Source organism: Zootoca vivipara, chromosome 2, assembly GCF_965207765.1.
Source record: "Zootoca vivipara chromosome 2, rZooViv2.hap1.1, whole genome shotgun sequence".
Taxonomy (NCBI): Eukaryota; Metazoa; Chordata; class Lepidosauria; order Squamata; family Lacertidae; genus Zootoca; species Zootoca vivipara.
This window is the reverse complement of record NC_142584.1, coordinates 3,400,425-3,419,241: the sequence shown is the minus strand read 5'-3', so window position 1 is coordinate 3,419,241 and position 18,817 is coordinate 3,400,425. Positions and strand designations below refer to the sequence as shown.

At 46.9% G+C, this 18,817-nt stretch overlaps 1 protein-coding gene across 1 annotated transcript; it reads left to right on the top strand.

The window, feature by feature from the left end:
- Nucleotides 1-1,058: 1,058 nt before the first annotated feature.
- Nucleotides 1,059-18,376, top strand: WNT1 (Wnt family member 1). Its single transcript, XM_035107933.3, has 4 exons — nucleotides 1,059-1,159; nucleotides 7,053-7,306; nucleotides 10,506-10,771; nucleotides 15,954-18,376. Exons 1-4 carry the CDS (start codon nucleotides 1,059-1,061, stop codon nucleotides 16,440-16,442), a joined length of 1,110 nt encoding a protein of 369 aa, XP_034963824.1. The 3' UTR covers nucleotides 16,443-18,376.
- Nucleotides 18,377-18,817: the final 441 nt, after the last annotated feature.

The window sequence follows — 18,817 nt, the reverse complement described above, 5'->3', positions numbered from 1 at the left end:
AAGGAGGCGCTGAGGACTCTCCAGGCCAAGCCCAAGCGGGGGGATGACGTCTGGCCAGCGGCAGCCAAAAGACTCCGGAGAGGAGGAACAAGGCCACCGCAAAGCCTCGGCGGCCAAATGTGGCGACTGGAGTCCCACGGAAAGAGGCGATCCTGCGGGATGGGGCTGCTGCTCCTACTACTGAGCAGGACCAAGCGATCTTCTGCCGGGTTCTCATTGCAAGCCTTCTCATTCCTGCGACCGAGCGTCCCCTCTGGCTCCTGCTCCTTCTTCACTTGAATCATGAACGTCGGAGACCAGCGCCTGGCTAGAGGTCCCTCGGAGGGAATGACTGGACGCGGCCCCGTCCTGGGCTGGGCTGGGGTGAAGGGCTGGGGGAGTTGAGTGACAAGCAAGAAGCAGCCTCCCCTCCTGCAGAAAGAGGGTTTTCTGTATCTCGGGTCTCCTGGAATTTAATGTGACGGGAAGGGGAGCGGCCCGTCCAAAGGCGCTTGGCTTCCCCCCTCCCTTCCCTCCCCGTCGGGCTGTGATGCGTCTTCTTTGCGCAAAGGCGCATTGTTCGCGGTAGCGCACCGCGCCGGGTCCTTCTGGCTCGATGGCTCACTCCAGGGCGACCCTCCTCACAGCCTCTATAAGAAGCCGGCCCTGGCGAGGGGATGTCAGATTTGCTTCGAGGGGTCCCCAGCGAGCAGGACGCGCGAAGTCTCCCCCTCTTGCGCCTTAGTTGCTCTGCAGAGAGAAGCGTCGCCATCCAGGACAGCCGGTAGCGGAGAGCTGTTCCTCGCGGGACTTTTCGCCGGCTGCTCCTCTCTTTCTACTGCTACTACTACTACTACTATTTTATTATTATATTTTATTATTTTAAAAAAACAACTTTTTGGGGCTCAAACTACTCTCCACAAGCGAGGACCTTTCCCCGGGCGCACAGTGCACGCCTCTCCAGCAAAGTCTTTGGAGACGGATTCTCTACCCCAACCCTCCACCCACCCATCTCTTCTCCGCTGCTTTTTTTTTTTTTTGGCGGTTCAGCGGAGCAGGCAAGCTGGGCAGGCGAAGCGATGAGCCCCGTGGCATTAATGTTAGGCTTGAAGACCTTGTGGGTTTTGGCTTTTTCCTCTCTTTCCAACACGCTGGCGGTGAATAACAGCGGCCGATGGTGGTAAGTGCGCTTTACGCGCTGTGCGCCTTTGGGGAGCCTTTCCAAATTGAAGAGCCTGGAGAGGGGAATCAAATCTGCCTTGGCCTGGCTCCCACGGAGGTGACCTGCGCCGCCCCACTCCTGAGTGTTGCAGGCAGAGCTTCGGGAAGCTGCGCCAAGTGCCCAGGTGGATGAGCAGAGCAGAACCCAAGGCGCGCTCAAAGGGGGCGCACGCTCGGCGAGCCGCCCGGACCTGGTTTGCTCTGTAAGATTCCCGACCGCAGGCACGTTGTATCGCCTGGCCCTTTACTGTGGAATCCTGATCTAGCTAAAGACCAGGGCATCTGCATGCGCCTGAGAGAGGCATCCTCGTGGTACAAGACATATAGGGCAGGAAAAGACACAGGGCTTCAGCTAGCCTTCACTGACCCCCAGATCAGCGGGTGGGTCTCATTTGGAAGTGTGGTGGGGTACAGGTGTGCTGTAGCAGTTTCTTTTAGAAAAATGACGATGATGATGCTATTGCTGCTGCTGCTGCTACAGCTACAATGATGGTTAATTAAGGGCAGGAAAGTGTGTCTTATCATTTGTAAGCTGCCTTGAGTCCCTGTGAGGGGCAAAAGGTGGGGTATCAAATACATATATAATACAGTACATACAGTAATAATAATCTACTGTACAGTTTGCACTGGTGCTGTGGCACAGCTATATGTTACTTCATTTATCGTTGCATAATTACTATGAGTTATATTAATATTTCTTCCTATACTACTACTTTCATTTTTACTTTTAGATGCTTAGTCTCCCCATAACATTATTTAGGAGCAGGTACTGCAACCCCATTAATCGTTAACCATAGCCCTGGGAGAAAGATCATTCCCATTACCGCTACCATTCCTGGGAGGGGGGGTGGCTGCTTAAGGGTGTCCTTGAGAATTAACTCTCAAATCTGCAAGAATTAAATGAATTCCCAATTAAATCAGAATTCAATAACAAGCTTGCACTTCTTTAGCATGGTCCACATGTGCTTCTGACCGTTTTACATGTGAGTAGAGGCATTTGCAATGTGAATGGGCATTCTGGCCTGTTTAGGCTTTACAACTCTTAAAAACTCTGTTGTGTTAAGGCTTATGTGTGAACACCCCAGTCTAGCTCTAATCTGTATAATTTGTTCAGTGTATTAGTTATCACTGGCTCACTCTGTTGTACAGCTTGCCAAGCTAGTTGCTTAGAACACCAGCATTTTCAGAGGCATTAAAGAGCAGTGCATGGCCTCAGACCATGGAGCACTTTAGAATCTTTGGCAATGTTGCAGGTATCAGGTGCATGGAATCTGAGGCTGTGCGCACATGCCCATTTACTCGGCATCCAGCGCACTCCTACCACTGGTTTGCGAAGCAGTAGACACACAGCTTTAGTCACAATCCATATCTATCCTGATTTTAAGTTGGTAACATGTATACAGAATTATGCACCAAGGGCAGCTGCTTGGTGCATATCTATAGCTATGGATATGAAAATAAAGTGTGTATTCTGCTGGGATAGCTCTAAGCCTCCTCCACTAAATGGAAACCTGAACAGTTAACAGAATGCCCAGCTCCGAAAACTCCACCCACATAGCTTGCTGTGTGCTGAAATACTGACCCCTACTAGGAGGTAAGCATCAGAAGTTGACGGTACAGTTGGGAAATGCCCAGTTTTCAGATTTCCCTAGTAATCTGTGTATCTTGGGCTGCACAAGTACCAACTTTCACATTTCTGGGTTGTTTACTGGTACCTAAAGCTGTAGGCACAGATTTCTTGCCTCCCACCATTAGTGAAAGACTTATAAATGCCCTTACAACTTTCACAGTAATCAGCATATGATGGGTTGTGTGTGTTGACAGGTTCATTTTCTCAGTCAACTTGAAGCACCATAATTATTTGGGGATGCACCATCAACTCCCTGCTTTGAAGGAGAGTGTGTGAGTCTTTAATACTACTAGTAAATGAAGCCTGCATTCTTCAAGCATAGCTATATGTCCCTTGTTAATAAGCCCTCTGCAAGCCCCACATCCAAATCTGAGGATGCCATGGAAGTCCTACAGACCAAAAGCCTGTCTTAATGAAGCATGCGGCTTGGCTTGATCTAAGTTAGAATTCCAGTCTTTTCTGAGAAGGAAACTCTGTGCCCCAAGCTTTGACCATAAGGTACAAAAAAGGGTCTTGCTTCCCCTTACTAGATGCTTTTCTAGTAATTCCCATGTCTTGGGCTGTGTGAACCAAATTTAGGTTTGCTCGAACTTCCTGGAATAACCTTTATTATTGTGTGGGTCTATTTAAAACACCGTTTTGTGACAGAGTTCTATCAATTCTACTTTGGGAATTTTTCTAGCAATCGAGGTCTCTTTCACCAGGTGTATCAAATTTTTAGGACTGTAACTCATCAGGAAGTATCCTAATAGTTTTAATACATCTGTGAGTCATTCACTGGATCTGTCTATCTATGTGAGACACTGGTTAGTAATAAATCACAAAGGAGAATTAACAGAGCAACAAATCTGATTTAATGTTAAGGATATCAGGAATAATCTATAGACTGAAAGCAGGAGGCACATAGGGCTGCTTGCTGTTTACTTTTACACAATACTTAGGAATGTTCACAGCTAGCTCCATTAATTTTGTTTTGTTTTTATCCTGCATTTCAGGTACAAAAGCAACCCCCTCAGCATTTTAAAATATAAAATAGCTTAAGCAAGAAAAATTATAATCAGTAGCAGCAATACAGACCAACAATTCATACCAGATCAGCCATTCAGCCAAATGCTTTCTGTAATTGGACGGTCCTTGAAGAAACCTGCATAAGGTCTCATGGAACATCGCCTCTTGTGGAAGCTTAATCCACAGAGCTGGTGCTGTGACATATTACAGCTTCCCTTCTTTTCAGACTCAACACGTTGAGCGGGAGGCTGCTGCAAATGGCATGTGTACAATGTGTGTGGTACTTCTTACCATGTAGATGCTCTTCATCCTGTGGTCAGTAGCAGCGCCAGCCCAAGCCACTGCCAGGAATGTGTGGTATGTTGTGCTCTGCACATGAGGCACAAGATCCAGGTGGCAAGAAGCACTACAAATTGTGGCCACGGTGGGGAGAAGTCACCACACAGGCGCTGTTTGCAGTCTCCTCCACTGGATGGGGCATGATGTACAGCTTGACCCTTAGAATATGCAGCATAGATCTGTAATTATGTTGCTATTATTATTTCCGATTAATAACAAACAAACAAACATATATTCTATTCAGCTTCACAGATTAGTGTTGCATGATAGAGAATTATGAAATCATGAATGGTATGGAGTGAGGAGAGAGAGAGAAATTGATTGATTCTTGGCATTACCTAGGAAAGTTGATTGGCAGTGGGAGGTTCACAGCCAACAAGCTGCATATTCCTGCATTGCTGCGGGTTGGACTAGATGATCCTCAGGGTCCCTTCTGACTCTATGATTCTATGAAAAGGAATTGCTTCACACAGTGTATCACTAAGTGGGGGAACTCACCACCACAAGATGTAGTGATAGCAACTAGATTATTTGGCTTTAAATTTTATTTTAAAGTGTGAGAGCAAGTTAATGGAGGATTGTTATATCAGTGTGTATTAGTCATGGCAGCTAAATGGAATCACTAATAATTGTAGAAGGGACCCAGGTGGCGCTGTGGTTAAACCACTGAGCCTAGGGCTTGCTGATCAGAAGGTCGGCGGTTCGAATCCCTGTGACGGGGTGAGCTCCCGTTGCTTGGTCCCAGCTCCTGCCAACCTAGCAGTTCGAAAGCACGTCAAAGTGCAAGTAGATAAATAGGAACCGCTACTGCGGGAAGGTAAACGGCGTTTCCATGTGCTGCTCTGGTTCGCCAGAAGCGGCTTTGTCGTGCTGGCCACATGACCTGGAAGCTATATGCCGGCTCCCTCGGCCAATAATGCGAGATGAGCGCGCAACCCCAGAGTCGGTCACGACTGGACCTAATGGTCAGGGGTCCCTTTACCTTTTTAATAGTTGTAGAACTAATCCACTGCTTGGGGCTGAAGGAGGAGGTAGAGTACCGTACTTGCAAGAAAGGTGCAGAAACCTTGGACAACTCTGCACTGATCCTGCTATGTGGACCCTTGACTGCCACTTGGGCTAGTGAGTTATATGTTGCCAATGTGTTTTTTGTGGGATTTGCTAGGTAATTCTGTAGTCTTCTTTCTCCTTGGATGAAACAGAAAGGAAAGGAAGGAAATTCTCGCTCAATATTTATCACATTTCAAGCATGCAAAGTGCCCCAATGGCAAACATGGATGGCATTTCCTTTTGGTTGCTCTTAAGCTATGCATCTAAGGTGTCCCTGGTTAGAAATGGGAACACCCTGCCTCCCTCATGTTTAATAGCTAGACCAGGACTGGGGAACCTGTGGCCTTGAGACCCCGACTTAGAGAATCCCTGACATTATTGTTGTCTGAGGCTGATGGAGAACTAGACTAAGTCCCCAACTACATGACTCAGTATCAATGGCTCTGTAACACATCCAATTCTTTCTTTTAAAAATATAAATAAATCATCTCTAGACTTCAGGAGCTGTTTCCATTTTTAATATTTCATACATACATACATACATACATACATACATACATACATACATACATACATATATACATACAGTGGAACCTCGGTTTATGAACACCTCGGTTTATGAATTTTCGGTTTATGAACACCGCGGACCCATCTGGAACAGATTAATCCACTTTCCATTACTTTCAATGGGAAAGTTCGCTTCAGTTTATGAACGCTTCAGTTTATGAACAGACTTCCGGAACACCAATTGTGTTCATAAACCGAGGTACCACTGTACATACATACATACATACATACATACATACATACATACATACACATCCATCTTTTCCCCTGCCAAGGGGCAGACTGTGGGGTCTCAAATTTCAGTGGCACCCTGTGCCACACCAGAATTTGGCACCCCCTGCCTCTCATGCTCTGTTCTAAATCATAGTCGCTGTACAAATTGGAGTTCTTGGGGAAGTCCAGAAATAAACAGTAAATGGCAAGAACTCGGGCCAGGAGGAAGATGAATTTCAAGTAAGTCTTCAAAAGGTTTTATTTATGTAATGATAGGATGAATTCAAATAGGAATCAATTCCAGTATGATAGTAAGGCAAATAAAAATTAATTCCAGTGAAAAAATCCCAGGACAAGGCCCCGTTTCGCCAATTCTTCATCAGCAATGTTTTAATGGTCAGAGTGTACCAAGGCAAACATACTTTGGTACCAAGGCAAACCTACCGGTATTTCTCTACTTGCATTTGACGTGCTTTTGAACTGCTAGGTGGGCAGGAGGTGGGACTGAGCAACGGGAGCTCACCCCGTTGCGATGATTTAAACCGCTGACCTTCCGATTGGCAAGCCCTAGGCTCTGTGGTTTAGACCACAGCACCACCCACATTGTGTAGGAAACTTCTCTGTAGGAAGTTTTAATTCCAAATTTTAAAAATTATTTTGTAATGCCACTTTTATGCTTCTTGATAGTGAATATTACCGGTGCTCCTTTCATGTTGCTGTTCGTTATTATTGTTATTATTATTGATTTTAATCATTGTCAGATACCTCAATCATCCTTTATGGAGTGTGGTTCCCCACAATTGTTTTAAATAAGCATGCAGTGGTTTGTAGCATTTCACAGCATTCAACAGTTCACAAGCAATCTTATTTACTGTAGTATTTGACAGGTAGCAGTGAATGAGATTTTTTACGTTTGATGCCTATGAAAACAGTCAGAAGATGCCAATAAGTCACTCAGCTGATGTAAACATCCATGTTCAATGTGCCATTTCCCACTCCAAAATTTGTGTGTCAGAATGTGAACTTCCTGCTTCTGTGACTGCAGGGGAATAATAAATGTGGCCTCGTCCACCAACCTGCTGACGGACTCCAAGAATGTGCAGCTGGTGCTGGACCCTTCTCTGCAGCTGCTGAGCCGCAAGCAGCGCAAGCTCATCCGCCAGAACCCAGGCATCCTGCACAGCATCAGCAGCGGCCTGCAGAGCGCCATCAAGGAGTGCAAGTGGCAGTTCCGCAACCGCCGCTGGAATTGCCCCACCACAGCAGGGCCAAACATTTTTGGCAAGATTGTCAACAGAGGTAAGGAGGTGACAGGAGACGGAGACTGGGCAGTGGGATCCATTCGCTTAGCTAGAATGCGCCTGGTGCAGCTGAGACTGTGTTCTTGCCCACCCATTGGAACAGGAAAATGAAGAATCCCAGGTGACTGATTCACCACAATCGGAAAGGCTCCATTTCTCTTCTTCTGCTTGTGCTCTTTGACATCTGTCTCCCACAGTCTAGACCAGGGCTGTCCAGATGCTGGACTCTCAACTCCCATAATCTCTGACCTTTGGCCATAGTGGCTGGGATTAAGGAGACCTGGAGGGCCATGGATTCCCACCCCTGGTAGAAATGAAAGTCTGTTACAACCAAATGAGCGGATATCTTATGCAATCTGCTACAGGAAGTAATGCAAGGAAGTGTACAGACTACTTTGCATTTCATGATATGTCATTATTTGTGTTCTACTTCCCAGTGTTTTGTATGTGTGATGCAAGCTTGTGCGACTCATTAACCAAGGATAAACTTTTGCACCACTGCTGCCCTATTGACTGTTCTTCCCTCCACTTTCACAATCAGAGCTTCTTTTCATTTTTTGCTTAAAAACATTATAAATCCACACAGCAGCACAAATATTTGCATTCATAGAATCATAGAATCATAGAGTTGGAAGAGACCACAAGGGCCATCCAGTCCAACCCCCTGCCAAGCAGGAAACACCATCAAAGCATTGCTGACAGATGGCTGTCAAGCCTCTGCTTAAAGACCTCAAAGTCAGATTAGCTACCATGTTTTAAATAGATATTTTAAAATGAAAAATATCTCAGTAGTCTCTCGTTCTCTCCCCTCATAAGAAGGCACTCGTACAACTGCCCCAGAACTTTCTGGTCCTTGGGAAACTGGGAGAATTTGCACACAAATGAAGCACTACAAGATGTCAGGAGGCACCACAGTCGCCTTGAATTTATTCAGTGTGTGGAGTTGGGAAGTGCCATGAAGCACTGGAAACCTACCATGGGCTCCCAATTCTTCTCTTGAAAGTGTCTTGTGGTTGCCTCTCATTATTGTTAACCAACAACCTTGTACTCACAGTTGCTCAGGAATTCTAAGAAACCAAAATTCAGTTTTGGAATCAGTGATTAAAATCAGTACAGTTTTGAAAGGTTCAGTCTCTTAAGAGGAGTCCAAATGCATAGCGAACAGAGAAACTATTTTCCAAAATGTATAGCAGATTACATTATTGCCCCACCATTTCTTCAAGGAGCGTAGGGTAGCATGCAAGACCCCTTATTTTGTCTTTGCAACAACCCTTTGAGGTAGGTTGCTCTAACAGAGGGCAGCTGGCCCTTGTGAACTTCCTTCCCAGCTGGCGATTTTAACCTGAGTTTCCCCCATCCTAATCTGACACACTAACCATGTCACCTTGGCTATCATCTCTGCCTCATCCTGGTTAGGATGGCTTGTGGTGCCACAGTGGTGCTCTATGCTGGTGAGAGAGAGAGAGAGACAGAGAGAGAGAGAGAGAGACAGAGAGAGACAGAGAGAGAGAGAGAGACAGAGACAGAGACAGAGACAGAGAGACGCTTGGAAAAGGCAAAATGTGCTTGTGTTGCCCAGAGGAGGCAGCCTAACTGCACAGCTCCTGTGTGCAAAAAGTTTACTTCTATTATCAGCGCATAAACACAGCACACAGCTGGGATTTGTACACCAGGCAACATGTATTATTTTGGTTTTTAATAGTCAGTAAATGTTATTATTTTCCTCTCCACACGAAGAGGAAAGACATTCCTTTCCCACAAACTCTCAGACTCTTTAGCATGCCTCCTCTTGCTCTCCTTTCCCAGCTAAAGAATTTTTTAATGGGTTGCAGCATTTAGCCAATCAATCTTTTCAATTCTTTAATTCGAAAAGATGCTCCCAATTAATCAGGAAGCAGATTTTTACAAGTGGCTGTCCTCTTGTATAAGAAAAAGGGGGGACTTTTCTAAGATTGTACCATCACACACACCTTGTAACCACAAAATCAAGATTGTACAGCAAGGATTGGGGAACCTGAGGCACTCCAGATGTTGCTAAACTACAACTCCCATCATCCCTGACCACTGGGCCATGCTGGCTGGACTGACAGGTGCTGGAGTCCAACAACATCTGGAATGCCACACAATACCGCACCCCTACTGTAGGCACACTGGATTGTAACCCCAAGCATTCCCCCATGTTCCTTGCAACATCTGGCTTAATTTGCCTTTATGAATAACCTCTCTCAATGTACAGGTAGGTAGCCGTGTTGGTCTGAGTCGAAACAAAATAAAAAAATTCCTTCAGTAGCACCTTAAAGACCAACTAAGTTTTTATTTTGGTATGAGCTTTCGTGTGCATGCACACTTCATCAGATACCTGGACTTCCATTTCATGCGGCTCAATGTGGTGCCTTCCATAGTTCTAGTTACAGGTAGGTAGCCGTGTTGGTCTGAGTCGAAGGCTCATACCAAAATTAAAACTTAGTTGGTCTTTAAGGTGCTACTGAATGAATTTTTCTCTCTCTCTGTAGTTCTGCAGGCTACCTACTATCAGTTTATGACAGTTTTGGTTGGATACGCAAGGTGAACTGTGGATGGAGTTTGGCAGTTGGATGTAACTACCACCTCACAAGCATGGTGATGGCAAGGAGACTCTCATGGCTGTTTTTTCCCTGCTGGTAATTGTCTCTTGTGAACAGGGCAGGGCAAAAGCAGGGTCTTGGGATCCTTCCAGTTTGTGGGGCAGGGATGGAAGGCAGGATGTTGTGATTCTATGATTCTATGAACAGTTTCTTTTTGGAGTTCTGATTTTTATGGGTATTGTTCCGGCTGCTTAAATTAAAGTTCACTTCGCAAGTTGCTTCCATCTTCCCAAATGTGAAGAGGGAGAGAAGATACTTAGAACCAAAGAATTGTAGAGTTGGAAGGGACCACAAGGGTCATCTAGTCCAACCCCCTGCAATGCAGGAATATTTTGCCCAACCTGGGGCTTGAACCCACAACCTTGAGATGAACAGTCTCATGCTCTACCAATTGAGCTATCCCAGGGGATACTTGATGAATGAAGCAGCAGCTGTTATTTGTGCCAGCAGTGATGTTGATCTCGGCAGACATGTGCTGGGGTGGCCCTTGTTCTGAATGGGGAGAAATGAACTGTGGACTCTGACGCTGCTTGCTGACATGCCATATCACCCCCTCCCATCTCCCACCTCCAGGTTGCCGAGAAACAGCTTTCATCTTCGCCATCACTAGCGCTGGCGTCACTCACTCTGTGGCCCGCTCTTGCTCCGAGGGCTCCATCGAATCCTGCACCTGTGACTACCGCCGGCGGGGCCCAGGAGGTCCTGACTGGCACTGGGGTGGCTGTAGTGACAATGTGGACTTCGGAAGGGTCTTTGGACGAGAGTTCGTGGACTCCAATGAGAAGGGGCGGGACCTGCGTTTCCTGATGAATTTGCACAACAATGAAGCAGGACGTCTGGTAGGAAGTGAGAGAGCATGTGGGCGAGGAAGTGGAGACAAAGCTTTATATGTGCTTGCAGTCGTGGGTGTGGGTGGGTGTAGATTGCTGTATTTGCAGCACCAAACCAACTTCCCCGGGGTGCAAGCCGGGGGGGGGGGGTATATGGAGGTCCTGGGTTGCCGGAAGGAGGTGTACAAGATGCCATCCACCTGTCTTAGGGACTCCACTTCAGATTTGTGTAAGGTTTACTCCTTAGCCTTTTCTTCTCCCAAAGATATCCTGCAAGGCAGCAGAAGTTTAGGATCAGAGCTTTCCTTCTTCTAGACAGGCTACCTTCCCAGGTTGATGAGCCTCACCTGCACTACAGCACGTGCAGAAACCCACATCTCAGCTGCAATATTAACACTGGGCTGGGCCATTGTAAGCCATTCCCCCCCACGATGGGGATAATGGATCACAGTGGTATTGGCAGGATTTTTTTAAACATGTTGAAAAGCAAACAAAAATCCAAGTAATACCACAGAAAGAATGACAACCTATTGTGTGTAGACTAGAGGATGCCATTCACCTACCCATTTTTCACATGGTGAAGTCAACAACAGCCGACTTTTGCTGTGATCTGAACTATCAAACTGTTTTTGTGAGTGTTTCAACATGTGTCTAGACTCTAGACCATAATTCACTCTGTCCTGACCCCACCAAAAAACTTGGAAAAATGGCTTTCAATCAAGAGCGGATGTGTAATGATTTGAATAGTGTCCAAGTACTCACAAGATTGGCTCACTATACTAAACTCCACCAAAACAGTTAACTCTGGCTGCATACACATCATACATTTAAAACAGATTTTTTTTTTTACTCCAAAGAATCCTGGGAACTGTAGTTTTCAGTGTGCTGGGAAGTGCAGCTTTGTCCACCACAAAGCTGCACTTCCTAGCACACTTAAAACTACAATTCCCATGATTCTTTGGGGTGGGGTATGTGCTCTGAATGTGGAATCACAAGTGGGCAGAGCACTATTGCACTCTTGACTTGTTTGTGGGCTTCCCAGAGGCAGAATCTGGTTGGCTGGAACTAGATGTGCCTTTGGCCTCATCCAGCAGGATCCTCCTTGCATTCTTCTTCATCTTATTTTCCTCAATGGAACTCAAGGCAGCTAAAATATAGAAAAAATAATAATAATAAATAATAATAGAATTAAAACTATATACTTACATAAGATTTGTTTAAAACATACAAATAATTACACTGAAAACAGCAGGGCACCTGCCCTTTCATTAAAAGCAGTCAGTTCCCAAAAGCCTGTTGAAAGAAGAAGGTCTTCACCTGCCGGCCAAAAAACGAGGAGGGAGCCAATCTGGCTTCTCCAAAGAGGGCATTCTGGAGTCTGGGAGCAGCCACCAAAAAGGCCCTTTCCCGTGTTCCTGCCAAGGGACCATATCCCACCAAGAACCATATCTAGTATTCTTAATCCAGCCCCCCCCCCGGACTTTAATAAAAGCAATATGGTACTGGCAGCTGCATTTCTCTTTTTCTGCAATTGGAAGGAGAAAAGGCCCCCCAGCCACTCTGAGCAGCAGCACAGCATTTGGCAGCCTCCCAGCCATGTTTCCCACGCCCCTGGGAGTAATGGTATGTCACCATCTAGTGTCAATCTCATGGGTATTCTGGAATATCACCAGGAGATGCTGTTTGCTAGCATTATTGGTCTCAAGTATTCTTTCTTCCTTTTTATTTTTTAAAAAAACTCTTAAAAGATAGGGCTCCTGCTACTCCCAGTAGCACAGCCCCCTCTTTGCCAGATCCCGCCACCTATATGTCTCACCACTTTGGAGCCACTCCAGGAAGCGTGGGCTGGCTGTTTCCCTCTTGCCACACAGGACTTGGAGTGGCTCCAGAGTAACATGGCACCCTATTGCGTTGCAACACTCTGAAGCCCTTCTAGGAAGTCTAGGGGGATGGAGCGCTGCAAGTGACACCAGCCCCTTCTTAATTTTGTTTATTTATTAAGTAAATGAACCCTCCTCCACCTCTAAGGTCATTGGCAGGGCCATAGCTCAGGGGCAGAGCACCTGCTTTTCATGCAATTCCCAGCATCTCCAGGTAGGGATCCCAGGAGAGTCTTTCTGAGTCAGTGTAGAAAATCCTGAGCAAGACGGAGCAATGAGTGTGACTCAGTGAGTGTGACTCAGGGGTGGCAGCTTCCCATGTTTCCTGCCCCCTCCCTTCTCTGAAGGGCCAAGCCCCTCAGTCCACTGGCTGAGATGGGCAGTGGGCCTTATACATGCAAGTCCTGGTCCTGCCCCCACTATTCTGGCTCTCCAGCACAGCCTTCCCTGCCCTCTCTAGAGATTTTATATCCAAATATAACCATATTCTACTGGCTTCCACTGTTCCACCAGGTTTCTGAAATGGCCACTATATATGGCATTCCAGCTCTGCCATCTTGGCTTTGAGGCTTCCGTTATCAGCCTGTACACATCTAGGCATTGCTCCTTCTCCAAAGGGCCTTTGTTTTGTTTGCAGTTTTTATTCTCATAAAAATTTCTCTCTCTTTCAAACGGCCGTCTGGGTGCTCATTGTCAAGTTCTATCCAATCCCCAGTTTGAGGACCTAAAATATTTACACCATCATCTCTAAGAAATTGATCATCCTAAAAAGCCCCAGAAATCAGAATAAAAGCTGCTCTGTTAACTTTTTAAAGTTGTGCTTGGCAGGAAACCTAAATGGACCTCACTTTGCCTTCCACAATTTATCACGAGGCACAATTCCCCCTGCATGACCCTAATTGGGATGAACACTAGGTGTGCAAGGTCTTAGCCTGTATGTGCACGCCATACAATGTGCCCATTGCTTCCCTGAAAGGACCTTGGGAACTGTAGCTTGTTAAAGGTGCTGAGAACTGCAGTTTTGTAAGCCATAAATGACTCTTCCCAGTATTATTTAGGGAAGCAATGTGCTCTTAAGGTATGGTGTGTACACAGCCATCAAATTGCTCTTCTGCAGTAGCAACTCTGCACAGTAGGGCTTGCACAGGAGAACTTCCTGGTGCATTATGTACCCAGTGCATCAAATCTGCCTCTCTGCCACTCATGGTATCATAAAATCTTTTTTTTAAAAAATTCTATTTATTTAATTATTTCTTCAACACAAACAATTGCAAAAAACACATACAACAGAAACCACCACCACAACACACTTCGACATTTCAGATTTGAGCATGCTGATATATACCTATGACCCCACCCCTTTAACAATATTTTCCCACCTCTCTCTCCTTCCTACTTCCCACCACTTTCTGCCTCATCGCTTAAATATTCGCTCCAGATTTCTTCATATTTATCCATTCTTATTTTGCATCGACATGCAATTCATTCGTATGAATCTGTCCAGATTATCAATCCATGTGCTCAATGGAATCTTTTTGCAGCTCTTCCAATTCATCAAAACAAGGTTTTTTTTGGTATCATAAAATCTGATCCCTGACCTCATGGCAAGGCCTCTACACTCATGAATGGAATTGTGCAGGAGCTATTTGTGTACAATCTCTGTGCATCCACGTATGTGTGTGAACTTGTGCATCGGGATGTGTGCTGACTTCTCAGAAGTAGGTTATAGGATGGGCGATGAGGGTGGCAGTAGGCAGCATGGGAGGGGTGGGCAGTGGTGGTGCGATGGCCAAAAAAAGGGGGGGAGAAGGGGGAGAAAGCAGCCCTTAAGCAGGCATGCTAGTCAAGCCCAGAACCACAAGCCCGGCTGCCATGTGGGCTCCTACACATCTGGAAGGAAATGGTTCCAATTCTTCTAATTGCAGTAAAACCCGTTTGGAAGGGAAAGCTCTGGGCTTGGAAAGACGCATCCACATTCCGTGGGTGGGAGGGGGGCCCACAGTGCGCCAAGGGAACAGCTCCCTCTTGCAAGCAAAGGGGTGGGGGAGATGGGTCTGGTAGGAGGAGGGGTTCCCAGCAAAGCAGAGCGAGTGAGAAGCACATACTCTAGCAGCCTCTGCTCCTCTGTTGGAATTAATAACAACAGTGATGATCTTGATGATGATGATGGTGATGATGATGATGATGATGATAATAAGGCACTTCAGAGCACTTTATGTACAGTACATGGTCCACGTAATCCCCACAATTGCCTGTAAGGTAGGTTATAAGACAAGTCCTGCTTGATGAGCTTCCTTATGGGAAGCTCAAAAGCAGGTCCTGAGAACATCAGTGCTCTCCATCCCTTGTGATTCCCAGCAGTTGGCTTTCAGAGGCATACTCTGATGGCGGATGGTAGCCCTCGTAGCTAGAAGCTGTTGATAGTTTATCCTCCATGGATTTGTCTAATCCTCTTTTAAAGTCACTTAAGGTGGTGGCCATTGCTACTCAAAACTGTTATCCCCCTATTGCAGATGAGGCAGGGGGAAGACTGAGGGTAAGAGATATTTGCTCGCCTAATGTCACAAAGTGAGTTTGTGGCCAGGGCAATATTTGAACCATATGACTTAGCTGCTCCACTATGCTATGAAAAGTATACAGCTCTAGGAGTCAAGCATTTAGGCATGAATTTAGATCTGGACAAGTTGGCACGTGTGCAGAGGAGGGCAACCAAGATGACCAAGGGTCTGCAAACCAAGCCTTATGAGTAACAGTTGAGGGAGCTGGGTATGTTTAGCCTGGAAGGGAGGAGATGGAAAGGGGATATGAGAGCCACCTTCAAATATATCAAGGGCTGTCACATGGAAGAGAGAATAAGCTTGTTTTCTCCTGTTCTGCAGGCTATGACTTGAGCCAATGGCTTCAAGTTACAAGAAAGGAGATTCTGACTAAACAGAAAGAACTCTGGCAATTAAGAGCTGTTCAACAGTGGAATGGACTCCCTGGAAAGGAGGTGGACTCTCCTTCACTGGAGGTTGTAAAGCAGAGGTTGGGGGGCATCTGTCAGGGAGGTTTTAGTTGAGATTCCTACATTGCACGGCATTGGACTAGATGGCCCTTGGAGTTCCTTCGAAGCCACAAAATTCTATGATTCTATGGCAGGCATAGGCCCTCCAGATGTTTTGGGACTACAATTCCCATCATCCCTAGCTAACAGGACCAACATCTGGAGGGCCGGAGTTTGCCTATGCCTGTTCTATGGTGTGGCTGGCTCAGAACCCTGCTGCTCTGGTGTCTTCTAACAGGCATGTCTGTCCTTTGTTCCCCTTCAGACGGTCTTCACCGAGATGCGCCAGGAGTGCAAGTGCCATGGCATGTCTGGTTCCTGCACGATCAAGACCTGCTGGATGCGGCTGCCCACTTTCCGGACCGTGGGGGACTTTCTCAAGGACCGTTTTGATGGTGCCTCACGGGTCATCTACGGCAACAAAGGCAGCAACCGGGCCTCCCGGGTGGAGCTGCACCACTTGGAGCCCGAGAATCCTGCCCACAAGCCCCCTTCCCCGCATGACCTGGTCTACTTTGAGAAGTCGCCCAACTTCTGCACCTACAATGGCAAGACAGGGACAGCGGGGACCGCGGGCCGTTCCTGCAACAGCTCCTCTCCTGCCCTGGATGGCTGCGAGCTGCTGTGCTGTGGGAGAGGGTACCGGACCCGGACGCAGCGGGTGACAGAGCGCTGCAACTGCACCTTCCACTGGTGTTGCCATGTCAGCTGCTTGAACTGCACCAACATGCAAGTGTTGCACGAGTGCTTGTGAGCAAAGAAAGGAAAGCGAAAACAAAACACTTCTTAATAGAGGGGATCCAAAAAATGCACACTCCACCAAGAAAAACAACCCTGCCTGCCGCCACTGCCACCTCACCTCTTCATCTGTCTCCGCACCCTTTGGGGTCCAGCAAACAGGAAGCTGAGTTACCTCCACCCAGCCACCCCTGCCCCAAGCAAGGTTCTGCTGTCCACAGACTCAGCACAATCTGGATGGCTGAAAGAAGCCTGGGAGGAAATGAGACATTTGTGTGTAAATATGCTTGCCAGACCCAAGTCCCCACTCTCTGCTTGTTAGGCAGCCCCTCAGGTCCTGCCTGCTTGTCAAGATTCTCAATACAGGCTTTAATTTGAACCAGATTTCTTCATCAGGGAAGAACCCCAGAAGACTTCAACACTTGGCCTTGTATCTCCCAGTGTATTAGCTATATTCCCACTAGCTGGAACTGTTGTTGATGTTGTTGCTGCTGCTGCCGCCGTTGCCGTTGCCGTTGCTGTCATTGCTGTTGTTCCTATTCTTGCAGAGTGGTCAGAATAGGGAGAAAATACCTCTGAGCTTGTGAAGAAAGGTTTAGGAGTGTCCAGATTACAGGGAGCATCTTCCAGGCACCTTTCATTTCACAAATTAAACATGACCTCAGTGGACTTTCTTTCTCATTGATGAGACACTGTATAAGATTACTGGGTGTTGGAGTGAATGTCTTTTATTTAATACTTTGCATTTTCGTATCCCCCATCCCATGAGGGATGCAACCCAATGTGCCAGTTCCATGAAGCATCACTGGGGCACCAATCCCAGGCCAGCCTTCCCCAGCTGGGTGCTTTACAGATGTTTTGGATTACAGCTCCTCCCAGCATGGTCAGTGGGAAGGCATGCTGGGAGTTGTAGTCCCCCCATCCTCTGGAGGGCACCAGGTTCGGGAAGTCAGAGGTGTAGGAAGGGGGCAGCAGTAGGTGTGGGCCGCCCCGGTGTCATGACTGGGTGTGTGTGTGACAAAATGGCAGACGAGTGGGCGGCATACCTAACGCCCAGCAGCGGCAGCTCTTCTAACCCAGTGGCAGAGAGCAGCTCTCCTCAGTCATGGCGAGGCACACCCAGCCGCAGCAGCTCCGTTGCCAGGTCATGTCTGACCCGGCTGCGGAGAGCAGGATGAGAGTGAGCAACAGCTTCCCCACCCCTCCCCTACCCTGAACTGTGGTGTGTGGGAGGAGGGGACCCTCCGCACCCCACCCTGGGCAGCATGGGCATATGCTCCACTACTGGGGCATGTCTGTTCTAAGCAATCTGTGGAGCCACAATTTTATAACCTATGGGGGCAAATAGATCTGGTGTGCCTACATAGCCCCATCAAAATGAATTGGAACTGAGCAAGAGTCCTACTGCACTCCGGGCAGTTTTCATTTCTTTAGATGGGAGATGCAAAAGAGAACATCACGGGCTTAGCACACCAATCCCTTGGTTCTCTCCCCGAGTGTCACATCTGTGCACAACAAAGTGGTGATACAGTGGCTTGATCTGTCAAAGGTCCCTGGTGTTGACTTGCCAAGTGCTTGTCAAGTTCAAAGGCAGGCAGGCAGGCAGGCAGTTTCCCCAAATTACAGGTTGTTACATGTGTTTACAACTATTCCCAGATGCAGTGTGTGTTTGTGTGTGTGTGTGCGCGCGCATGCACGCACACACACACACGCCTGCATGCACGCACACACACACACACACACACTCATGTGCCTTCTGGCCTTTGATTACTTTGCCAAGAAAATGTGTTTGGAGAAAGTACTGGCTTTTAAAGAAAAAGTTGTGTTTTTTCTCCCCTTCATTTCACTCTGCTCTCACCCACTCACCAGATAAACCTGTAAGTAATATGCACTGAAGAAGTGGTTGGGATTGCCGACAATTTTACATATGTGTGTAAATAAAATATTTATTGTTGCCTGTTTCATATTCTTGTAGGCCTGGACCAAGGTTCCTGCTCCTAGATTTATGTGTCCTGAATCCTGTTTCTGGCACTCTAGAAAAGAATAAAGTATATATTTTTATCAATTCAACTGAGTTTAATGGGTTTGCTACATTAAGCTAAAAGGCCACGAATGGAAGTGCCTGAATCTGAGCTACGCTCTGCATCAGTTGTGCAAGCTTCCTTGGCATCCTTGTTGAGATGGATGCAGATCACCTTCGCTTCTAATTTGACCTCCTCTCCACACAGGACATGGCATCTGGCCTGGCAATCCTCACACTAAACCGAATTATTTGCAGCTGAGTGACAACGTATCTTTTGGGAACTCAGCCAATCCTCACTTAATGTCTCCAAGTGTTGGATAATTTACCACATCCTTTGCTAATCTGTTCCAATGTTACCCGCCCTATTA